Source organism: Somniosus microcephalus, chromosome 28 (genome assembly GCF_052327205.1).
Source record: "Somniosus microcephalus isolate GS21.2 chromosome 28, FLI_Smic_1.0, whole genome shotgun sequence".
NCBI classification, from domain to species: Eukaryota; Metazoa; Chordata; class Chondrichthyes; order Squaliformes; family Somniosidae; genus Somniosus; species Somniosus microcephalus.
This window is the reverse complement of record NC_141014.1, coordinates 16,497,025-16,516,242: the sequence shown is the minus strand read 5'-3', so window position 1 is coordinate 16,516,242 and position 19,218 is coordinate 16,497,025. Positions and strand designations below refer to the sequence as shown.

The 19,218-nt window shown below is 47.0% G+C and overlaps 1 protein-coding gene across 1 annotated transcript in view; it reads left to right on the top strand.

The window, feature by feature from the left end:
- The window catches only part of l3mbtl2 (L3MBTL histone methyl-lysine binding protein 2), a 111,916-nt gene extending 93,599 nt beyond the window's left edge, over positions 1 to 18,317 (top strand). Inside the window, exons 16-17 of the mRNA XM_085969521.1 lie at positions 1,584 to 1,676; positions 7,607 to 18,317. Of these exons, the coding sequence (XP_085825647.1) occupies positions 1,584 to 1,676; positions 7,607 to 7,713 (200 nt within the window). The 3' untranslated portion in view covers positions 7,714 to 18,317. The remainder of the gene's footprint in view (positions 1 to 1,583; positions 1,677 to 7,606) is intronic.
- Positions 18,318 to 19,218: the final 901 nt, after the last annotated feature.

The window sequence follows — 19,218 nt, the reverse complement described above, 5'->3', positions numbered from 1 at the left end:
TACTTTCCCTGGGATTTGGGAGGGCAACTTCAGACCCCATGCATTGCTGTCCTGTGTTTTATGTACGAACTGGTGCCTCCATAGACTCATAGCTATACAGCACAGAAAGAGGCCCTTCGGACCATCGTGTCCGTGCCGGCCATCAAGCCCTGTCTAGCCTAATCCTATTTTCCAGCACTTGGTCCGTAGCCTTGTATGCTATGGCGTTTCAAGTGCTCATCTAAATGCTTCTTGAATGTTGAGGGTTCCTGCCTCTACCACCCTTTCAGGCAGTGAGTTTCAGATTCCAACCACCCTCTGGGTGAAAAAGTTTTTCCTCAAATCCCCTCTAAACCTCCTGCCCCTTACCTTGAAACTATGCCCCCTGGTTATTGACCCCTCTACTAAGGGGAAAAGTTCCTTTCTATCTACCCTATCTATGCCCCTCATAATTTTGTACACCTCAATCAGGTCCCCACTCCGCCTTCTCTGCTCCAAGGAAAACAACCCCAGCCTGTCCAGTCTCTCTTCATAGCTGAAGCGCTCCAGCCCAGGTAACATCCTGGTGAATCTCCTCTGCACCCTCTCCAATGCAATCACATCCTTCCTATAGTGTGGCGACCAGAACTGCACACAGTATTCCAGCTGTGGCCTAACTAGCGTTTTGTACAGCTCCATCATAACCTCCCTGCTCTTGCCTTCATTAGCCGAGGCATAGAATATAAGTATCCCATATGACTTTTTAACCACCTTATCTACCTGTCCTGCTGCCTTCCGGGATCTATGTTCCAGTCTCTCATTTATATACTGTCCCATGCCTCAGCTCTTGTAGACATGTGTTTATGTGCTATCCTGTAGATCCATGTTATATATTATCTAATGTCTCTGCTCTGCTATAAGTCACTTCAGAAGATGGAGTCTTTCCATACATTTGGAGGACTGGCTCTCTCTTCTGAGTAGAAGCATAGGAAGAGGAGGAGGCCATTCAGCCCCTCGAGTCTGTCCCGCCATTCAGTGAGATCATGGCTGATCTGCAACCTAACCCCATATTCCTTAATACCTTTGGTTAACAAAAACCTATCGATCTCCAATTTAAAATTAAGAGTTGATCCAGCATCAATTGCCGTTTGCGGAAGAGAGTTCCAAACTTCTACCACCCTTTAGAAGTGTTTCCTAATTTCACTCCTGAAAGGCCTGGCTCTAATTTTTAGACTAAGCCTCCTCCAATGGCCTTTAGGAAAGCAGAAATACCGAACAACATATACCTCCTGGATGAAAAAAATCCTTCAATTTAAAAAAGATTAACGGGTGCCGAGCCAGCCAAGTACTTGTAAGAAGGCTACGTTGCAGCACGATGTAAGCGACTCCATGTTGTAACGAGGTCACCGAGGGGAGCTCAGCACCCGAGGTAGCTCCAGGAACCCAGGAACTGCGTGTCCAGAACGAGGTGACTGAGTACCAAGAGGTCGGTTTATATTTGATACTGGCTGTGAACTGTGCAAGACCATGTATCGGGATTAGCTGGCCCTGCAATTGTGTAAAAACTGCCCGTTACAAAGTGGGGCAACAAACAAAAATCATGCGTTTGATTTTAAACCTTGCAGGGAAAAAACTGCTGCTGGCAAAACGTGGAACGAAAGGCAAAGCCGAAGCGTTACTCGCTCTGAAGAAAAAGGAGGACCCACCTAAAGATGAAAGTAAGAAGGATCTTAATGATGTATTCTGATATAAAAACAGCTGGAAGCACACCGCAGGTTAGTCAGCACCTGAATAGAAAAGACAAAGCTTGGAGTATTTTGTCCAGTTCTGGGCACCGCACTTTAGGAAGGACGAAGAAGGCTTTGGAGAGGGTGCAGAAGAGATTTACTAGAATGGTTCCTGGGATGAGGGGTTACAGTTGCGTGGATAGGCCGGAGAAGCTGGGGTTGTTCTCCTTGGAGCAGAGAAGGCTGAGGAGATTTGATCGAGGTGTTTAAAATCATGAAGGGTTTAGATCGAGTAAATAAAGAGAAACTGTTTCCAGTGGCTGAAGGGTCGATAAGCAGAGGGCACAGATTTAAGGTGATTGGCAAACGACCCAGAGATGACGTGAGGAAGAACTTTTTTACGCAATGAGTGGTTAGGATTTGGGATGTACTGCCTGATAGGGTAGTGGATACAGATTCAATAGTAGCCTTCAAAAGGGAATTGAATAAATACTTGAAGGAGAAAAAATTGCAGGGATTTCAGGGGAGTGGGACTAACTGGATTGCTCTTCAAAAGGCGCAGACTCTGGGCCGAATGGCCTCCTTCTGTGCTGTACTATTCTATGATAACTTTTCGGCACGTGCCACTATACTGTGACCGCACTACAAGGCCCATATAACGGGCAGGATGGGGAAGATTGTAAGGAGGTGAGAAGATTTGCTGCAGCGATTGTACAACAATTGAAGTTCGTTTTCTTATTGTTTGGAAGGAAACCAAAACACAGCTGAGTTTGTAGACTTTATGGCATGTTTTCGGCTGTTCACTAATAATGAATAAAGTAGATGCATCATGCATACCTTTCTATCAAACTTAGCGAATAGCCAGTCATTTAAGGGTTAATTCTCTCTCTTTTATAAATGCTCCATATTGCAACGTAGATGCGGAGTTGCAAGTCAGAATAGACCGAGGGATTCAGATCCGGTCCAAAGTGTGTCTCTTACCACTACTGCCTTCACCTAGGCTGTTGCCCGGTATAAGAAAATACAAATACAAAAAAAACCGACATGGAAAAATTTGGGTCTCTTTTCGTTGGAACAATGCAGATTATGGGGCGATAGAAGTTTCTAAAATGATGGGACAGGGTAGATAGAAGTGGAATGTTTCCAGTGAAGGGTCAAGAACGTGGGGATGTAGATAGAAGATTAAATGTAAGTTTTAGATCGGAGGGCAAGAGAAACGTCTTTACACAGAGTTGTGAGGATGCAGAATTCACTTCCTACCTCGACCATGAACCCTGGAACTATATCAACATTGAAGATTAGATTGGATAGCTGGATGAAGGAAGAAGGGTTGAAGGGATCTAGGAACAGGAGAAGACCGCTCAGCCACTTGAGTCTGTTCTGCCATTCAATTAGATCATGGCTGATCTGCACCTTAACTCTTACTATCCGTCTTGGTTTTATAACCCTCAATACCCTTGCCTAACACAAATTTCTAAACAGGGATTGATAGATTTTCAATTGACCCCCAGCGGAATATATAAGCGGAATACAAAAGCAAAATTTTGCGGATGCTGGGAATCGGAAATAAAAACAGAAAATGCTGGAAATACTCCGCAGGTCAGGCAGCGCCTGTGGAGAGAGGAACAGAGTTAACGTTTCAGGTCGATGACCTTTCATCAGAACTGGAAAAAGTTAGAGATGTAACAGGTTTTAAGCAAGTACAAAGGAGAGGGAAGGAAAGAACAAAAGCGAAGGTCTGTGATAGGGTGGAAGGCAGGAGAGATTATGGGGCAAGGCAAAAGGGGATGTTAATGGGACAAGGAAAGAAACGAGATGGGTCTGGAGGAGCTGGAAATGGCAACAGCAGAATCATTACCAACAGCTGTTTTCCGAAAAAATGGGGGCAGGAGTTATGATTTTAAATTGTTGAACTCGGTGTTGAAGGCTGTAAAGTGCCTAATCGAAAGATGAGGTGCTGTTCCTCGAGCTTACGTTGAGCTTCATTAGATCAGTGTAGGAGACCGAAGTCAGAGTGGGAGCGGAATCTATGTTCCTGTATTTTTTTTTTTTCTTGATAATTGTTTATAACGGTGCTGTGGTGAATGCCCTGACAAACATCAGAAGTTATGATACCAGAAGGATCTTCTGAGAGTTGCTGTTTCTGAGAGTTCTTTGTAGTTGGCTACTTCTGTGTTTGTGTATCTGGTTTTGATCTCTGGTTTTGTTTTGACTGCGTGTTGTAGTGAGACCAACAGGACCTTGCCTTTCTCATGACGCAGTACAGCCTGCATCATCGGTGGCATAGTGGTTAGCACTGTTGCCTCACAGCGCCAGGGACCCGGGTTCGAATCCGGCCTCGGGCGACTGTCTGTGTGGAGTTTGCACATTCTCCCCGTGTTTGCGTGGGTTTCCTCCGGGTGCTCCGGTTTCCTCCCACAGTCCAAAGATGTGCGGGTTAGGTTGATTGGCTATGATAAAATTGACCCTTAGTGTTAGGGGGATTAAATACGTGGGGTTACAGGGATAGGGTGGGATATGTGTTGGTGTCGGGGTTACGGGGATCGGGTGGGATATGTGTCGGTGCAGGCTCGATGGGCCGAAATGGCCTCTATCTGCACTGTGGGGTTTCTGTGATTCTGTGATCATCCGGTCTAACCCATTGTCCCAATGAGTTTCTCCAGCCATGAAGACGAGGAATGTCATGGCTTCAATCCCCAGTCTGCACTTGGGTTCGTAGATTGCAGCTGGACCGATGGTTGGGGGTCCTACAATTGGCCTCAGCGATACTGGTTATTGAGGTGGGAAAGGATTAGCCAGAGTTCCTGCTTCTGACTCTTCTCCACCAATAGCTGCTAGAAGTATGTAACAACAACAACTTGCATTTAGACAGCGCCTTCAACGTAGCAAAACGTCCCACGGGAGCGTTATCGAACAAAATTTGACAACGAGCCACATGAGATATTGGGTCAGGTGACCAAAAGTTGGGGGTCAGAGAGGTAGGTTTTAAGGAGCGTCTTGAAGGAGACGGAGAGGTGTAGGGAGGGAATTTCAGAGTTTAGGGCCTATGCAGCTGAAGGCACGGTGGCATAGTGGTTAGCACTGTTGCCTCACAGTGCCAGGGACCCGGGTTCAAATCTGGCCTCGGGCGACTGTCTGTGTGGAGTTTGCACATTCTCCCTGTGTCTGCGTGGGTTTCCTCCTGGTGCTCCGGTTTCCTCCCACAGTCCAAAGATGTGCGGGTTAGGTTGATTGGCCATGATAAATTGACCATTAGTGTTAGGGGATTAAATACGTGGGGTTACGGGGCTAGGGTGGGATATGTGTCGGTGCAGGCTCGATGGGCCGAAATGGCCTCTATCTGCACTGTGGGGATCCTGTGATTCTGTGAAGGCACGGCCGCCAATGGTGCAGCATTGAAAATGGCGTACGGCCAGAATTGGAGAACACGCTCATTAGATGATGTGACAAGGAACTGGGTGTCGACTGACTGGGTACCTCACCCGGCCCCTCACCAAAAACAAAATGACGTCTGTGACCACGGAGAGCTCTGCACTTGGAGTTGAACTTGGATAACCACTTTGTAAGTGGGAAAGTTACCTGAAAGCCAGGCCGTAGCTGTGATTGAATGGATGTTAATAGTAGCCTTCCCCCTGTACCATGCCAAGGATGTTAGCTCACACACTGCCCCGACGTTTTTTAATATCTTCAAATGCAACCTGGCTGTCCTCTGTTCCCTGCTACATTGCTGCGGCTGTTGGCTATTACTTGGCTAAGGATATGGTAGCCTAGTGATTATGGTACTGGACTAACAGTGCAGAGGTTGAGTTCAAATCCCACCAGTGCAAGTTATGAAATTGAATTCAATAAATCTGGCAATTTATGGGCTGGTACCAGAAAAATGACTGAAAGTTGCCAGATTGTTGTAAAAATCCAACTAGTTCACTAATATCCCCTACCTGGTCTGACCTACATGGGATTCCAGTCCCACAGTACCTGGTTGAATCTTTATTATCCTTAGGGAAACTAGAGCTGGATAATAAACACTGCACTTGTCAGCGTCTCCCACATCCCAACAACTAAATAAAGAGTACATTTACAAGTACTCCTAATGAGAAGACAGAAGGTTGTGGGTTCAAATTTCACTCCAGAGACTTGAGCACAAAAATCTAGGCTGACACTCCAGGGGAGTGCTGCACTGTCGGAGGTGCCGCCTTTCGGATGAGACGTTAAACCGAGGCCCCTTCTGCCCTCTCAGGTGAACGTAAAAGATCCCATGGCACTATTTTGAAGAAGAGCAGGTGAGTTTTGCTTGGTGTCCTGGGGCCAATATTTAATCCCTCAACCAACATAACAAAAAACAGATTATCAGGTCATTATCACATTGCTGCTTGGTGGAGCTTGCTGTGCGCAAATTGGCTGCCGCGTTTCCCTACATTACAACAGTGACTACACTTCAAACAAAGAACAGTACTTCGCTGGCTGTAAAGCGCTTTGGGACATCCGATGGTCATGAAAGATGCTATAGAAATGCAAGTCTTATCTTTCTGTCTGTCCTTCCAGCTGTGAAGTTGAAAGATTGACAAACACAAAAAGAAGAATGTTATAAAAATGTTTTTTAAAAAAACTCTGTTGCTTAAACCACTTACAGGATACTTTGGTTTATCCGGAGGTTGTATGTCCGGAATACGCGATCTAACGGCAAAAATCAGGAGCCGTTTTTTTAGTTCTCGTTCTTTTTTTTCCCCCCAGTCAGGCACTACAAGGTCTGTAGCTATAGCAACAGCTTCAGCTAGAGGCGTTTGCAGCTGCAGCCGACTCTTTAGAAGCTGTTGCTAAGCAACAGTGTTTGTTGTCAGATACGGAGATGAAAACCTCCGTATGCTTCAACATTAACAGTTTTGATAGATCGGCAACATGCCGGTCCCGTCGGTGCCGGATATCTCAGTTTCCTGTAAATAGGTTTGTCTGCAAATTTATTGTTTTTGTATTTTCTTCCGTTCTGTTTCATTTTGGGGGCTGGGGTTCTTTTTACTTGCCTCCCAGACTGCTCACCGACCTGTGTGGTCATCCTGCAGGTACAGCAGGTGGCTCTGGGCCATGGCTTCCTGGCGGCTGGTGCCTGTGCTGCTGCAGAAGATGGGCATTTTGTCTGTCCTTTCACCTTTCTTCCCCGCCCCCCCCACAAATGGAGTATGTTGCCACCTGCATGTTAGCAGCACAGTTGAGAACTTGGGCACAACAACAATAGCTTGCATTCGTATAGCGCCTTTTAACTAGGGCAAAAACACCCCACAAGGCGCTTCACCGGAACGTCATCGGACAAAAAATTGACGCCGAGCCAAGGCCAGGAGGCATTTGGACAAGTGATCAAATGCTTGGTCAGAGTTTAGATTTGAAGCAGCATCTTAAAGGAGGGTGGGGAGGTTTCGGGAGAGAATTCCAGAGCTTAGGACCTAGATGGCTGAAGGCACGGCCGCCAATGTTGGGGCGAAGGAACTGGGGGTGCGGTGCACAAGAGGCCAGAGTTGGAGCGACGCAGAGCTCTTGGAGGTTACAGAGATAGGGTGGGGGCGAGGCCATGGAGGGATTTGAATATAAGGATAAGATTTTTTTTTTTTAACTCATCAGTTACGGCAAGGGAACTTGTCCAATGGGCAGCTCTTTCTAGAATACTGAAATAGCTTGCAAGTCTCTCGGCAGCTGTTCCAGCTCCCAATATCACAGCAACATGTCCTGGCTCTGCTGCTGCATTGCCTGTCTGGAGCAGTGCTGTCGAAGATTTGTCTGCAACCCTGGGAGTCGAGAGCGAGCGCGGGTGGGCTGGGATCCTCTTCCTTAGCCGCTTTTTAATTTTAAAAAATGATACACGGCAGTCCAACGGTTTTAACGGATGTGGTCCCAATTAAAAGGATTTTTTTCTGTTTCAAATTCTATCTCAGTCATTGCAGTGCAAGTGAAGGAGGAGACCGTCGACTTATCGACGCCACTGGACCCCAGCAACCTGCTGATCCCCGTAGAAAACATCAAACAGGAACTGGAGGACTGAGCGAGTCCGGCACCCTCCTCGACACCGGCAGCAGTGTGAACGGGCTAATTCTGGATCTCCTGTAAGTGTCCCTGTCTGTGGACTGGTGTTGGAGGAGGAAAACTGCAGCTGGGAGCTCCAGACCTGCAGCTCAGTCGAGTGGATCAGACTGGGTTAAACTTGGCTGGGACTGAATTCTGCCGACAGCAGCATTATACAGTGGGGCTCTTTTGTTACTAATTCCAGCCTGCCAAAAAAACAGTTATGATTTATTAATCAGTAAGAAGAGTTCTGCAGTAATGAGCCCGGTAGAAATATAGTGACTGAAGGAGGCCTATGAATGTGTTTTAGAAAGTACAGTCTGTATGGGAGGGTCGCATTTCTGTAAAACATTGGTATATTATCCAGTTAAAACACTGTCTCCTTTCAGCTGATTTTACAACCCTTGTATAGCATTTAAGCTGAGATTTCCTCCGTTCTTGAAGGTGCTGATTCATGGGCCCTTGTTGCCCACTATCACACCCAAGTGGCCATTCTTTGTATGTGGGTGGAGACAGGCCATTTAACCTTGTGTGGGGTGGGGGGGTGGAGAGAGGAGCAATTGAAGGTGCAGCCCAGCCTCATCCACTGTCCCTGCAGTGCAGATTCCAGGTGGTGCCACTGTTTGTGGTCAGTAGCAGGAATCTCTCTCTCATTTTTTCCCCGTACCATCCTTTACCCATCCTTTGCATGTGTCGCCTGTGGCTCAGTGAGCAGCGCTCTCGCCTCTGAGTCAGAAGGTTGTGGTTTCAAGTCCCACTCCAGAGACTTGAGCACAAAAATCTAGACTGACACTCGTGCAGTGCTGAGGGAGTGCTGCACTATCAGAGGTGCTGTCTTTCAGATACGACGTTAAACTGAGGCCCCGTTTGCGCGCTCAAGTGAACATAAAAGACCCCGTGGCACTATTTCGAAGAAGAGCATGGAAGTTCTCCCCAGTGCCCTGGGGCCAATATTTATCCCTCAATCAACATCACTAAAAACAGATTATCTGGTCATTATCACATTGCTGTTTGTGGGAGCTTGCTGTGTGCAAATTGGCTGCTGCGTTTCCTATATTACAACAGTGACTACTTTTTTTTTTTTTTAAGTACTTAATTGGCTGTAAAACGCTTTGGGACGTCCAGTGGTTGTGAAAGGCGTTGTATAAATCCAAGTCCTTTTTTTCTTTCTTATTGCTGGCCATCTGAATGATTTGTTTTGTCGAGTCTTTGTTGGCAGCGCAGTCGAGGCAGATTGTTTTCTCCCCCGCCATCCACTCGCGCACCCCTTGCAGCAACGTGCGGCTAGATAGCAATTGGGGCAGGGCCCCTGGTGGATTTACTTACCCCTCCTTGTCCCAGTGGTGCGGACAGCATTTGAGGGAACCTAGAGCTGCTGCCCTGGCTGAAATCGGCCAACTCTGCATAAAGCAGTGATCGAACCTTGGGGATCCCAGGTCTGGTGCATTAATAAATGCAACTGCATTAACTTGTATCGCTCGATATAGTCCACCAGACCCTTGCTGACTGGATCATGGAGGGGGAGCAGAGTTGCATATATTTATTTTGCACCTTAACCATATTTTGACGGGCAAAACTCAAGGGTGTGAGTGAGGTGGTTGGGTTACAAAAAGAAGTTAAAAAGATTACCCAAAAGATCAGAGTTTAAGGGATGAGGTGTACGAGGTGACGCTCCTCTATTTTTAGAAGCCTTGCTGTATTCCTGGATTTTTTTTGTGTGGTATGATTTGAGACCAATTCATTATTTTACTCTGTGAAACTGAAACCTAAGCCAGGTGTGAAAATACTAACTCATGTGGATCTTTAAAATTCTGATAAATTGGGACTGGTTGCCAATTTATTTATTTTTTTAAAGCAAGAAAAATGAGCAGAATAGAGAGAGAGAAAATGGCCTGAAGTGGTGAGATACAACAATGGGAACATGTGCTGTGATCTTAATAACCTGAGTGACATATTCATTCCAAGCAGTCATAGAACCTTACAGCACAGAAGGCCATTCGGCCTGTCATGCCTGTGCCGGCTCTTTGAAAGAACTGTCTGACGTAAGAAAACTACTGGGCACTTGGTCTAAGCGTTAACAAAGCTTTAATCAACTGTTTTACAACATGGAGATCTAGTTGTGTCCTTCACTAGTTCCTGTTAAGAATGACCTGTGCAAGCTGGGCCTGTGCCCGAGTATTTATACTCTCCCTGGACAGCGCCACCTGTAGGCCGCTCAGTATAATTTCATAAGTCTTTCTTTCATGAATGACTGATTCATGTCACTGTCCAATTTATTCCCACACCCCAGCTTTCTCCCCCATAACCCTCCAAATTAGTCCTCTTCAGATGCATGGCCAATTGCCTTTTTGAAAGTTCCTGCGGAATCTGATCCCACTCCCCTTTCAGGTAGTGCGTTCCAGATCATCATAACCCTCTTGTGTTAAATAATTTCTCCTCATTACCCCTCTAGTTCGTTTGCCAGTTAGTTTAAATCTATGACCTCTGGTTATCGACCCACTTGCCAGAGGAAACTGATTCTCCCCATTTACTCATTGGTTCCAACATGGACCACGATCTGGCTGTTTCCGTTCCCCTCTGAGAATGTCCTGCAGCCGTTCAAAAATATCCTTTACCCTGGCACCAGGGAGGCAACACACCATTTGGGACTCGTATCTACGGTTGCAGCAACAACTGACTATCTTCCCCACCCCCCAACCCCCTGACCAACGAATCCCCTCTACCAGCTGCATTTCTACACTTTCTGATGCTCTCTCGTGCAGCCGAGTCGCCCACAGTGCTGTGGATTTGCTTCTGACTGCACCCCCCCCCTGAGGTGTCGCCACCCTCGCTGGTAGTCAACACTGAATACCTGTTTGTGAGTTCCACACTCCCACGGGGCTCCTGCACTGCCTGCCTGTTCCTCGGTCACCTACTCCCTCTCCCCCTGAACACTCTGTGTAGCTGCAGGGTGACCACCTCCTGAAACGCGCTATCCGTGAGCTTGAGCAGTTGGCGGCACGTCTTGCACATGTGGCTTTCTGGGACTCTCGGAATGTTCGGGCGTTCCCACATGGCACAGGATGCGCATGTTACAGGCCCCAGCTGTCCTGCCGTGTTAGCTAACCGTTATTTCAAACTTTTATTCCCGCTTTAAGGCTGTTCAACTGTTTACATAGGAACCTAAGAAATAGGAGCAGGAGTCGGCCATTCGGCCCGTCAAGCCTGCTCTGCCATTCAATAAGATCATGGCTGATCTTCAACCTCAACTCCACTTTCCCGCCCTATCCCCATATCCCTTGATTCCCTCACAGTCCAAAAATCTGTCAATCTCGGCCTTGAAAATACTCAACGATTCAGCATCCACAGCCCTCTGGGGTAGAGAATTCCAAAGATTCACAACCATCCGAGTGAAGAAATTTCTCCTCACCTCGGTCAATGGCCGGCCCCTTATCCTGAGATTATGCCCCCTGGTTGTAGACTCTCTCCAGCCAGGGGATATACTGAAACTCTAACCACTAAAAACACTAAAACTAAATACTTGCACTTTTTTTTAGCTGTTTACCTGGAAATGGTTGATTGTAATTATTTGCCCTTCCTCTCCTGAAGGTGGGGATAAATCATGCTGGGGTACAGTAACGCTGTGCTGGCAGCCCTACAGCGCATCATGCTGCCTGGTCATTAATTGTCGCAGGCTCTTCAAAGGGCATCACAGCAGCAGGGGTGCAATTAGGAGCAGGAACCCTGGCTGACCCAGAGACGACATGAGGAAAAACTTTTTTACGCAACGAGTGGTTGGATTTGGAGTGTTCTGCCTGATTGATTAGGGTGGTGGAAACAGATTCAATAGTAGCCTTCAAAGGGCGATTGAAGAAAAACTTGAAAGAGAAATTTGCAGGGATATAGGGAAAGAGCGGGACGGTGGGGAGGAATGGGACTAAGTGGATTGCTCTTTGAACGAGCCGGGGCAGTCTCGATGAGCCGAATGGCTGCCTTCCGTGCTGTACTATTCTATGATACTGTCGTTTCTTTCTGTCCCTCCACACTGAGTCGGGGTTGCTGAGGCCAACTGCTGGCCTGGCTCAGACTTGCTAACTTAGTACCGACTAGGAATTGAACCTGGGACATTCTGTGCGTCCATTATGTCCATCGTTCATATTGGGGAGGAGATCGAAGGGCACCGGATACTGAAGGGGGGGGGGGGGGGCGCGTGTGGGGGTGGTCAGGTTTGTGAGAGAGAATAGCCCCAGTAACTTTCTGTCCTGATCCAAACAGTCCTCAGCAATGAAACTCCTTACTCTGCCTGTGAACTCTCCCAGATGCTGTTGCCGGCAACTGTGTCCCTGTACACAGAAGCTCCAATACATCACCACACCAGAGGTTTGTACTGTGACGGCACTAAAAGAATCTATAAGTTAATACCGATTAGAAAACAGAAAATGCTCAGGCAGGTGCTCGAGCAGCATCTGTGGAGAGAGAAAAGTTAATGCCAAGCTTTGCAACTTCATTGATAGGTACAGCTGCCAGGCTTTAGTGAGCGAGTTTTTGGGAGGCAGAAAGGCGTCTTTGCAGCTCAAGCAGCGTCTGTGGAGAGAGAAACGTGACGACCTGAAATGTTAACTCTGCTTCTCTCTCCACAGACGCTGCCTGACTCGCTGAGCGTTTTCCATCATTTTCTGTTTTTATTTCCGGGTTAATCTTGATTTGCTGGTGCAGATATAGATTTTTTTTTTTTTTTTTTAATTCACTTGTGGGATCTGGGCGTCGTTGGCAAGGCCAGCATGTATTGCCCATCCCTAATTGCCCTCGAAGGTGGTGGCGAGCCACCTTCTTGAACCGCTGCAGTCCGTGTGGTGAAGGTGCTCCCATAGTGCTGTTAGGGAGGGAGTTCCAGGATTTTGACCCAGCGACGATGAAGGACCGGCGATATAGTTCCAAGTCAGGGTGGTGTGTGACTTGGAGGGGAACTTGGAGGTGGTGGTGTTCCCCATGTGCCTGCTGCCCTTGTCCTTCTAGGTGGTAGAGGTCGCGGGTTGGGGAGGTGCTGCCGAAGAAGCCTTGGCGAGTTGCTGCAGTGCATCTTGTAGATGGCACACACTGCAGCCACGGTACGCCGGTGGTGGAGGGCGTGCATGTTTAAGGTGGTCAATGGGGTGCCAATCAGCGGGCTGCTTTGTCCTGGATGGTGTCGAGCTTCTTGAGTGTTGTTGGAGCTGCACTCATCCAGGCGAGTGGAGAGTATTCCATCACACTCCTGACTTGTGCCTTGCAGATGGTGGAAAGGCTGATGTAGGAATGCTCTCTCTCTCTCTCTGTCTCTCTCTGTCTCTCTCTGTCTCTCTCTCTCTCTCTCTCTCTCTCTCTCTCTCTGCAGCATCCAGCCGGGCCAAGCTCAATATATTGATCCTTCTTACAGTTGTACTCCGTTGCATTTAAAAAAATAAAAATAAAATATTAATTCACGGGATGTGGGTGTCACTGGCAAAGCCAGCATTTATTGCCGATCTCTAATTCCCTTAACTGAGTGGCCTGCTTGGCCATTTCAGAGGGCTGTTAAGAGTCAGCTACATTGCTGTGGGTCTAGAGTCATGTGTATAGGTCAGATTTCCTTCCCCAAAGGACATTGGTGAGCCAGATGGGTTTTTACGACAATCTGGTAGTTATTCCAGATTTAAATTCCCCAGCTGCTGTTGTGGTAGGATTTGAGAACTCGTGTCTCTGGGTCATCAGTCCAGGCCTCTGGATCGCTAGTCCAGTAATGTAGCCACTGTGCTCCCGTTCCCTTTGTTATGTATAGCAGGAAACCTAATGTGAGTATAAGGTTTATGGATTGTTTTGCCATATGACCTTTTTTTATTAACCAAATCTCCAGTCCAGTTTCGGACCTGGCAAAGATTGCTCAGTTTTCAGCAGGGTAAGTTTTGCTTCTCGGTCTGTTGAGTGGATACACTTTTGAGGAAGAATTCCCTTTTTTGCACAGCTCAAATAAAAAATTGTTTATCTTGGGTAGCGTGATCATGTATTGTGGATGAGGCACATTTTGCGCCTATGCATTACTTTCCAACTTCCACAGCCCCATCATAATATTACTTCGTTGGCTGTAAAGCGTTCTGGGACGTCTGGTGGTTGTGAGAGGTGCTATATAAATGCAAGTCTTTCTTTCTTACTGCGTAGGGGCTCCGTACTTTCCCACAAAGTCGGAGTCACTTCTCTTCTCACACCGAGCCCGCGTAATCGGATGCTGTCGAATCGAGGGGTTTGGCTGGTTTATACAGGGAATGAGAGATGTCTGGGAATGATCACAGGCGATAGAATCAAGGAGATTAATTTGAAAGCTGTTGAATCAAGGGGTTCAGATGGTTTGCACAGAGAATACCTGAGAGTGATTGCAATGTAATTGAAGGCGTCTGGTGTCTTGATTCACAACAACAACTTGTATTTATATAGCGCCTTTAATGTAGTAACGCGTCCCAAGGCGCTTCACAGGAGCGTTATAGAACAAAATTTGACACCGAGCCACATATTCGGGTAGATGACCAAAAGCTTGGTCAAAGAAGTAGGTTTTAAGGAGCGTCTTAAAGGAGGAGAGAGGTGTTTAGGGAGGGAATTCCAGAGCTTGGAGCCCAGGCAGCTGAAGGCACGGCCACCAATGGTGGAGCGATTTATAATCGGGGATGCTCAAGAGGCCAGAATTGGAAGAGTACAGAGATCTCGGAGGATTGTGGGGCTGGAAGAGATTAGAGATGGGGAGGGGCGAGGCCATGGAGGGATTTGAAAACCAGAATTGACAAAACAAGAATAGATTGAGTTAAAATCTTCACCCAGACTCTCAGAATAGATTACAGGTTTGGAGGTGTTTAATGTTTTTAATTATATCAATGTGGTTTAAATTAATTATTGGAGATGAAATCCGGAGGTGAAATACATATCTGTGTGTGAGTTCAGATCTCAAGATGTTTTGCAGCCGCAGTGTGGACACCGACTGCCTGTGCACTCTGAGCTTTTAATCATGGCGGCCAGGATTGTGGCAGTTTCGCTGCAGGTTTGTCTCAAAATCAGTGCTGCCAGGAAATTCCTATATCATGTTAACTAATGTTATAAATTGTATTTTTCAAATGCGTATAAATTATGAAGTATTTTCTGTGAAACCTCATGCAACATAAGCGTGTGTATCTGTATATATTTTTATAATAGTTTAGTTGACGTAGATGTGCGTCAGTAGAAGGCTTTTACACTTTGCGCCTAATGATAACCGAAGGGACTCCTAAGTCAATACCCTTCCACCACACCCAAGAATAAAACTTCATATTTAATAGTATCGAGGATATGTTTGGGTAGCGACATTGCACTAACTGCCCTAAAAACTCCATCATATGCGAGTGAAATGGACACATTTGTGTTTTTCTTTTTTTTTTTCCCCATCCCCCCCCAGTCTTCGTTTCATTTGTGACCTCCCTTTTAAGTCACATGCTGATGGTGTGGGTGCAGATTTTTCTACGACTCGTCGCTGCTTTTTCGTACTGGTTCACCTGAAGCACATGCGATGGAGTGGGGACGGCTGCTCTTAGCCAATTTGCTGCTTTATCCCTCCTGCCATTTACTGGCCTGGCTCGGACCATTGTCCGCTGGTATATGGTTCCACAGGTGTCCGCAGGCCTCTGGTACGCCAAGTGGCTGTTCTTCATGCCGTCCTAGATGGTGAGTACTAGCAGGCCATTCAACTGTGGTGGGGCATCACAGCTAATTCTTTCTGGCCCCTCGTGCAGAAAATTTCTCGCAGGGGTCACTGGGTGGTGATAGGAATGGGAATCTTGACTGTTTATTCCCCTCTTCCACCCCGCCTCAGAGATACTGAGGGCAAATATCTTCTTAGGCAGTCCCTCGGAACCGAGGATGACTTGCTTCCACATTAAAAATAAGTTCTCAGGTGACTGATGAGTCCAATGCAGGACCTACAGTCTCTGTCACAGGTGGGACAGACGGTGGTTGAAGGGGCGGGCGGGCGGGGTGCTTGGATTGACGTACGCTCCTTCCGCTGTTTGCGCTTGGCTTCCGCTTGCTCCCAGCGAAGAGACTCTAGGTGTTCAGCGCCTTCCCGGATGCTTCTCCTCCACTTTGAGCGGTCTTGGGCCAGGGATTCCCAGGTGTCGGTGGGGATATTACACTTTTTCAAGGAGGCTTTGAGTGTGTCCTTGAAGCGTTTCCTCTGCCCACCTGGGGCTCTCTTGCCATGTCGGAGCTCCGAGTAGAACGCTTGTTTTGGGAGTCTCGTATCGGGCATGTGGACGATGTGATCCGTCCATTGGAGCTGATCGAGCGTGGTCAAAGCTTCGATGTTGGCCTGAGCGAGAACACTGATGTTGGTGCGCCTCTACCACTGCCAAATGGACTCCTTAAAAGTGCATTTTACCATCTCATTCACCGTACCTTTAACTAGTCATTCCACAAAGTTGCAATTAACTTTTCAAAGTCATTTGTGCTTCATTTTCTAATGTAATGCGCTACACAGTGTCGGCCGTGGCTCAGTGGGTAGCACACTCGCCTCCGAGTCAGAAGGTTGTGGGTTCAAGTCCCACTCCAGGGACTTGAGCTCATAGTCTAGGCTGACACTCCAGCGCAGTGCTGAGGGAGTGCTGCACTGTCGGAGGAGCTGTCTTTCGCGTGAGACGTTAAACTGTGAGGCCCCGTCTGCCCCCTCAGGTGGGCGTAAAAGATCGCATGGCGCCATTTCGAAGAAGAGCAGGAGTGTCCTGGACAATAGTTATCCCTCTACTGACATCAGTAAAACAGATTGTGGTAATTTGTCTCTGCTTTTTGTGGGTGCTTTCTGTGCGCAGATTGACTGCTGTGTTTTCTACATTACAACAGTGACTACACTTCAAAAGTACTTTGGCTGTAAAGCACGTCGATAGTTGTGAGGTTGTGAAAGGCGCTATATGAATGCAAGTTCTTTTTTCTCAAAGCAAATTCAATGTTTTTTGACTGATTTTAATTTGTTTTCAAACCCCCCCCCCCCCTTTCTTCCCTCTTTAGTTTTCCTCATGGGAGAACCAAAGGGCGGCTGATTGACCTGCGCCCGGACCCCTGTGAATGCCAGTCTGTTGCCACCCAGCAGCAGTTGCACATGTGGTACAGGGGAACTTATAGAATCATGCAGCACAGAGGAGGCCATTTGGCCCATTGTGCCTGTGCCGGCCCTTTGAGAGAACTATCCAATTATTCCCACACCGTAGCTTTGCACATTTTTCCCCTTCAAGTATTTATCCAATTCCCTTTTTGAAAGTTACTGTTGAATCTGCTTCCACCGCCCTTTCAGGCAGCGCATTCCAGATCATCATAACTCGTGTTAAATAAATTCTCCTCGTCTCCCCTCTGGTTCTTTTGCCAATGATCTTAAATCTGTCTCATCTGATTACTGACCCTCGAGCCAGTGGAAACAGTTTCTCCCAATTGACTCATAATTTTCAACACCTCTATTAACTCTCCCCTTATGCTTTAAGGAGAACAATCCCAGCCTCTGTCTGGTACGGACAGAAAATGTCGGAAATGCACAATTAGTCAGTGTCTGAAAGCGAAAATGAAGTTACGTGGAACCTTTCAAGACCCTTCACCAGCTCTGCTGAAGTGAAGTGTCTTAAAGGGTCCCATCTGACATTGACACCTCTTTCTCTCCTTCAGATGCTGTCTGACTTGCTGTTGGTTTCCAGCGTTTTGTTTATATTTCCGATTTTTCAGGTTTGCTTTTTACCTGCTACCTCTCGCAGTTAGCCCAGCTGTGAGCAGGAAAGCGCTGAGGCGACAGTGCTCCCGACTGAGCCACGACTGACCCCTAGGTTTGCAAGCCCCTAGATTCCTGCACACCCTTTAAAATTGTACCATTTCGTTTATATTGCCTCTCCGCGTTCTTCTTTCCAAATGCGTCACTTCAGACTTCACTGCCTTAAATTTCATCTGCCCACTTCACCAGTCAGTCCATGTCCTCCCTGAAGTCTGCTACTATCCTCATCACGTTGTGATCTGGAATGCGCTGCCTGAAAGGGCGGTGGAAGCAGATTCAGTAGTAACTTTCAAAAGGGAATTGGATAAATACTTGAAAAGGAAACATTTGCAGGGCTCTGGGTAAAGAGCGGGGGCAATGGGACTAATGGGATAGCTTTCAAAGCGCCAGCACAGGGACGATGGGCCAAATGGAGGCCTCCTTCTGTGTTGTATCATTTTATGAGATTCACTTAATCCTGAGCCTTGCTATGCAGCATATCTGTACACTAACGTGCAGTGCAGTATCTGTGTCAGGAATTTGGCAACAATGAAGTTAGCTATTCCAGAAATATAAACAACCTTGTTGGAAAATCACTGGATGGGAAGTGTACAGAATATTTTACATGGTAGAGCTGGTGTTAAAAATGAACGGAGGCTAATACTTTACATTTTTTATTTTGTTAGAGGGGATTGCTGTTCTTGCCAATTCATTAGATCTTCCTTCTGTAACATAACCTGTCAATTGTGACTAGAGCTTTGTTAATATTTACAAATCATGTACTGAACTGTAAAGAGTTAATCACTGTAATGAATTTTAATCATAATAAACCCACATATTGTATAACATCTGATTGTGTTTCCATTTTGTTTTGCTCTCCTGAAGTTATGACCGATTTCTCCTCCTGCCCTCAACCGGCTTTTGGGATTGTATTTTGGTCCCTCCATTGGGTAGGCAATGAAAGTGACCATTAATGTTTAGATCTGTAGATATCCTGAAGGTTTGCTTCGTAAAAGCCATATGTAGCCCAGTCTCAAGACCAGAAAGTCCCAGGTTTGATTCCCAGGCTGTGCTGTGTTATCTAATCTTTCCAAGGACACTACAATTCTCCCGTCAGCCGTGGCTTAGTTGGTAGCGCTCTCGCCTCGGTGTTGGAAGGATGTGAGTTCAAGTCCTGCTCCAGAGACTTGAGTACAAAAATCTAGGCTGCGGGACTGCTGCACTGTCAGGAGATGCCGTCTTTCAGATGAGACGTTAAACTGAGGCTCTTGTCTCCTTTCTCGGGTGAACGCAAAAGATCGTATGACAATATTTCAAAGAGGAGCAGGCGAGTTCTCCTCAGTGGCCTGGCCAATATTTATCCCTCGACCCACACCGCTAAAACAGATAAGCTGGTCATTATCGCATTGATGTTTGTGGGACCTTGCTGTGCGCAAATTGGCTGCCGCGTTTCCTACACTACAACATTGACTACACTTCTAAGCTGCTTCATTGGCTGTGAAGTGCTTTGGGGCGTCCTGAGGTTATGAAAGGTGCTGTATAAACGTATATCTTTGAGTGTCCGTGGGCTGAGGTGAGGGTAGATAATCAGCCAGGGTTCGCGCCACTAATCGCTGTGCAGTAATGCCAGCTGGAAATTGTGAGGGGGGGGGAATCTGACCGGTGAGGACAACATCCATCTCGGCTTTGGTGCTCCCAGTGGTCAAAGAGCCTGCTGACCTCCACTGTCCGGGCTCACGTGAAGAACGA